At 47.7% G+C, this 6000-nt stretch overlaps 1 protein-coding gene across 1 annotated transcript in view; it reads left to right on the top strand.

Annotated features, from left to right (window-relative positions):
• Positions 1-4352: 4352 nt before the first annotated feature.
• The window catches only part of FBXO9 (F-box protein 9), a 37720-nt gene continuing 36072 nt past the window's right edge, over positions 4353-6000 (top strand). Inside the window, exon 1 of the mRNA XM_036414517.1 lies at positions 4353-4571. Coding sequence (XP_036270410.1) covers positions 4569-4571 — 3 coding nt within the window. The 5' untranslated portion in view covers positions 4353-4568. The remainder of the gene's footprint in view (positions 4572-6000) is intronic.

Raw genomic sequence — 6000 nt, 5'->3', positions numbered from 1 at the left:
GGCTGCTAGCGAGGACGACGGGCCGCTTTCCCTGGGAAAAGTGACCCTGCAGCTCCCCTCGCTGGCCCTGCGCGTTCCTGCACCGCGAGCTGGGCGCCCGCCTGGGAGCGCAGAGCTGCCGCCGCCGAGCTCCAGTCTCGCTGGGGGCCTGCCCGAGCCCGGGGCTCCCTGCGGCCAGCTGACCCAGAATGCGACCTCAGCATCACACACACACACACACACACACACACACACACACACACACACACACGCACGTATGCACACGCCTCCTTACAGCTCGGCTGCACACGTAGGGAGATGTAGAAATGGTGGCCATGCATGCACACGCTGAGAACATTTTCTTACAGGTAATGCAAATACATTTTTTCCTGGTTTAAAAAAAAAAGAAATCCTAATTGAGGTTGCAAGACATTGTGAAGGAAATCAATGCCACTGAACTGTACACTCACAATGGTTAAGATGGCAATTAGGTTGTATATTTTGTTGCCACAATAAAAAAAAAAAACAATGTTTAAAATAAAGGCGCAACTGATTGCCTGTTGTATTCCTTTGGACTGTAAGAGCAACTTTAGTTTGAAAGGCTGACTTGTTATTATCCAGGTAGGAAACAGTTGTCTTCTGTAACTGGTTACGATACAAAATTTAACACGTAACACTTTTTAAAACACATGCACTTGTATTGTAGACATTACCTTAAATCATTCCTAGAAGGACTAACTCTGAAGCACTTTGAAAAAAGAAATTGCTTCAAGGGCCTCTATTTAAATGTACATAATTGCCCCAAACCAATGGTTCCCAAAGCTTAGTTGGAGGCATCAGACTCGCCTAGAGAGTTTGCTGGGCCCTGTGCCCAGAATCCTGGTGCTGGTCAAGGGAACCACATTGTCCCAAGCAACACTACTGTAATTCTTAAAGCAGTAACCCCTTACACACTGGATCTGAGTTGAAATCCCCCAGCTCATCACTATATCAGTTTTCTCTCACAATTTTATTTTTGAATTCGAAGAACTGAAAACAGATTTTTTTCCCCTAAAGAAGCTGTACAGAAGGACTGACTCTCCTCTTGCTCTTGTTGGAGAAACCTGCTAGACAGTCAGGCTTTCTTAGACTTCCTGTCCTAAGTGGGAAAGCGTCATCAGGCTATCTGGCAAGTGTATGACGTTTATCTACCTTTGTGTTTACCTAGACAACACACAAACCACATGGCAAATGAAAACGGAAAATCATTATCAATGGCATGACAAGGAAATAAGAGGGAGCCTAGCAAATTTTATGCTACTCTCGTGGAAAAAAAAAATATTTTTTAAGTATCTAAAATGATCAATTTTAGTTAAATTCAGTTGTCTAAGAAAGTCTACCTAGCAAATAGAGGGACTATTTTGGTTTACCTTAATAAGGGTCCACTGGGCTAGTGAATGGCTTAGTCCGGGAAAATTACAGCCCTGTAGATGTAATATGAGGCAGGACAGTAAGAAGCTAGCAAAATTCCTGGGCAAATGGAATGGGGAAACTGAGGCAAAAACGAGGCCAAACAATTTGAACAACTTGCAGCTAATGAATTGTAGGACTTTATATTAAAAATGCACCTGGAAAGCAGATGCATATTCTACTGAAACCCTCCCCTAAGTTTCTCAACCACAGAAAAAAGGTAAAAACCCTCAAGACAAAGACCCAATGCAGGATCGCTCCTAGAGCATAGCGTGAACTCTTTACTTTCTTTCTCCTAAACTCTAAGGGTCTCCATGAGACTTATAATCGGAGAGCAGTGGGCAGTGGCAGCTTGTCCAGGCTTACCCCCTGAACCTGCCTCCAAGGCCGCCTTTTTCTCTGACTTCCCAGCGAGCTGAAAGCAGCCCTGCCTTGGCTCATTTCTTTCCTATAACGTTTCTAGGGAGTCAAAGCAGCCCCACCTCAGCTCTCTCCTATTGCTTCCTTTACCCTCAGTCCTTCCTTTGGTTTACTCTCCCCAGCTTTAATAAATCTACTCTCAAAATCACTGGACTTGTATTGTGAAATCTTTCCTGTACAAAGTCAAAAATCCACACACTACAGGTTGGACTGAGGTATACCTACTCTGCCCAGTCTGGTGACAATAGAACCCTGCAAAGAGGTCTAATGGACACTGATCTAATATAGAAAGTTAGTAGCTATGGAACCGAAAAGCATTTTTAATAAAACATGTGCTCAATTTATCATCACAAATACTAATTATTACTTCATTAATCTTCATTGTTTATTTGCCAGAAAAAATAGAAATCATCTGTGCTAATGGACCAAGATATCTCAAATTAGCATTCAAGAGTTTAATAAAATAGAGTTCTGAAAATATTTCTATACCTTATTCTTCATTTACCAAACTGACCTTTTGTATTCATGAGTCACATATAATTTTCTTTTTTTTTATTTTATTTATTTATTTTTTTTATTAAATTATTACCTGTGTACATATTTTAACATTGCCCCCCCCATACATACCCTCCCTCCCCAGAGTTTTGTGTCCATTGGTTGTACTTATATGCATGATAATTTTCTTCTGTTATAAATTCTTACATCTAATCTTTTCCTCAGATTTACATTTCAAAATCTTTTAAAAGAGATCATTGGGAGGAAAATCATCCTTATTAATCCTCACCCAAGGATATTTTTCCTTTGATATTAAGAGAGATTGGAAGGAAGGGGGAGAGACAGAAAGAGAGAGAGAAAAAACAACAACAACAACATCTGTGCAAGAGACACATCAATTGATTGCCCTGGCCTAAAATCGTACCTGTGACCCTTCAGTCCTCAGACTGTTGCTCTATCTACTGAACCAAACCAGCCAGAGCAGGAAAATCATCCTTAAAAGAACTATGCCTAGAGTCTCTTTTAAAAACTAAAAACCATTAAACTTTGGTTCTCTATGAAACATGAAGGTACTTTTTATTGGTTGCTGGTTTAGGGTGCAACTTAAAACACCCCTCTGAAGGGAGGGTCCCATATTAAGACAGCAGTTGGGCTTCCATATTGTAGCTCACCATTCTTTCCTCCTCCTCCCTCCTTTTTTGCCTATGTTTCTGCCCTAGCTTCTAGGGTCTCCAGAATAAGATAATGGATAAGAGATTTAAACACTGTGAACTTGTTGGAAGTAGGGTCTTATTAGTACCTGTTACCTAAGAGAAGCTAGAAACTTCTTAAATTTTTGCTGAGTGAAGAAGGCAAGGGGCTCTACGACTATAGGTTTTCATCGAGCATGCAAAATTCCGTGTGTAAAACAACGTCAAGTATGTGAAAATAATATATCGCCTTGGATAAGCAAGAGTGCCTGTGGGAGTGAAATGGAGTGTTTGGTCTTTAAGAGGTGGGGCGAGTATCCTGTGCAAGTTCCAGAGCTCAGCGCGGAATTTCGACTACAAATCCCAGAGAGTCTCGGGGCGCCGACTGGGCAGGCCTTGGGTTTCAAGGCCTTGGAGCGTGCGAGTCCTTCCCCCGTTGCATGCTGGGATCTGTAGTGAGACCTTCCTTGCCTGTAGCTGAGTGTACATCCTCTTGCCCGCTCTCCTAAATGCATTTTTTCCTCAAAAATGCAGACCCGTGCTTTTAAAAAGTTAAGTCGTTACAATAGCCTGTGATGTTAGCGGGGTTTCGCAGCTCCCCTGCATTCCTGGCGGGACATTCCAGCCAGAGTCGGGGCGGGACAGCCCCGAGCGCTAGATGGATGCTCATTAGGGCTACTTGCTATAAGGTATCAACCCTTAACGAGCTACATTTTATTTTTAAGATTTAAATTCTTATTGTTTAAACTTTAAAGGATTACATATGTCCCCTCCCACCCCCTTGACCCCTTTCAGCCCTCCCACGCACCCCCCCTCCCGCCCCAGGCCCTCACCACCTTATTGTCAGTATCCATGGGTTATATGCACACAAGTTCTTTGGTTCATCTCTACCCGCCCCCCCTCACTCCCCGCCCCTCCCCCCCCCCCCGCCTTAAGTTACATTTTTCAAGTTTGCATAGATGTTCCCTGAGCCGAATAAGGAGGTTGAGTTGGGGGGGGGCAGGGGTGTCCGCAAATTGGTGGCCTCTCGCCTAGTTTTGGCTCCGCGCACACAGTAGGCCCACGCGCACACAGTAGGCCCACTAGGCGGCACGCGCCGGCGGTCGGTCCGGCCGAGCCGCCCACGCAGGCGGCGGCGGGGCACTGCGCATGCTCGGCGCGGCGGCGCAGCGTTCCGCAGCGGAGGGGTTGGCTCGGCGGCGGCGGCGGCGGCGTGTGGGGTCCTCAGTCGGGCGGGCGCTCTGGTTCTCGCACCGTCTCCGGCCTCCGCCAGCGACGGGTGTCTCTCCGCTCCCCGCGTCCCCGGCCGCCGCGCCAGCGCGCCCCGATCTGGCCCCCGACCCCGCGAAGATGGCTGCCGTACGCCGGGCCCGCAGTTACCGCCGCTGCCTGGTGCGCTACTCCGACCGAGAACTCTGCTAAGCCGCCTGCAGCAGACAGGCAGGAGTAGACACCCGGACACCAGCACACCTCCTCGGGGGACGGTGCGGAGGGGGCGCGGAGAGCCCCGCGACCGCGGCCGGCCGGCCCGCCAGCATGGTAACCGGAGGAGGGGGCTGGGGGGTCGGTCCTGCGAGGCGGGGGTGCGGGGTGCCCGGGGGGTGGGTGCGGGGTGCCGAGGGGCCAGGCCTGCGGGGAGGAGTGCCGAGGGAGCAGGCAGGGACTGGGAGGAGTGGGAGCTGCCCCTTTCTAGGACCCCTGGCCTGGGGAGTGGAGGGGTGCCAGCCCCGAGCACTCCCCGGGGTTTTCCTCCCTCTGCACCCTCAGCCGGGGTCCAGGTGAGGAGAGAGAGTGGTTTGCAGGACGGCCGAGGAAAACGCCTCTTCTCGGCTCGCTGAGGACCCTGAACCAATCAATCTAGCTCCTCTCGAGGGATTTTAGCAAATGCATTGGGCATAGATGGAAGGGAGCCCTGGCAAACCGAGGCACTTGTTGATCGCTGCCCCCCTCTGCAAACTGCCCCCCTCTGCAAAGCCGAGCCCACGGAGAGGCCTGGATTTCGGGCGCATCTGCCCCGTGACGCGGCGGTGCCCTGATTAGGAGGCTGGCAGGCGGGCCAGGCGGCGTGGAGTTGGGAGGATTTTTGTCTCTGTGGTGCTGAGAGAGAGACTTAGAGCTAAGCTCCGGAAATTGACAACGCAAATTCCATAGGACTATTTCAGGCAGGACCGACCGTAGTCTCCCTGCCCTGTGCTGCCGAGCTTTGGCTTGAAATCATTGTCCGTCCGAGAAACTGATCTCTAGGGTTGCATGACTCCAGAGTGAAATGACACCAAACGAATTAGCTTACAGTAGACATTCAAATATTTATTGAGTAAATGAGTGGCTGGATTATTTGATTTTATGAATCTGGATAGGAAAAGCAGTAATTGACTTTGCTCCTAAACATTCAGAATTGGTTCTCTGGCCTGGATTAAGCACTTGACTGTTTATATTTCATTAATCCCACGTGTGAAACAGGAGTTAAATGAGGAAGACACGGGCTACCCAAGTGAAAGGTGAGGTGTAGGTCACACTCAATTAGGAAAAATTAAGTGAAAATCTCTGATGGCAGCTGAGGACCTGCTTATTTCAAGTGGTATTTGAATAGAAAAATGTAGTAAAACCCAAATTGATAGTCTCTCGTTTTTTGCCATACTGTCGCAATCAAAGTAACGATGGATTAAAACTCTGTGATAGCACAGGAACTCAGGGAAGAAGAAAGATGCCATCTGTATTATAGGTTTCCTGTTTCCTCATTCTTGAGAAATGCATAATATATCCACAGGGCGTTTTATTTATTAATTCAACCGATTTTTTTGAGCACCTGTTATCAGCCTGGCTTCGTGCTAGACCCTGGTACAATACCAGACCTTCAATATAACCAAAACTGTAAGGTGATTTGCGGTAAACTTTTAATCATAGAATGTCAAAACAAGGGACAAACAAGCCTTAAGTGTTGTGATACAAGCACAAGTGTAATGAAAAG

Source organism: Pipistrellus kuhlii, unplaced genomic scaffold, assembly GCF_014108245.1.
Source record: "Pipistrellus kuhlii isolate mPipKuh1 unplaced genomic scaffold, mPipKuh1.p scaffold_m20_p_5, whole genome shotgun sequence".
NCBI lineage: Eukaryota > Metazoa > Chordata > Mammalia > Chiroptera > Vespertilionidae > Pipistrellus > Pipistrellus kuhlii.
Note: the sequence above shows the minus strand (reverse complement) of the source record. Positions and strands in the feature narration are given on the sequence as shown.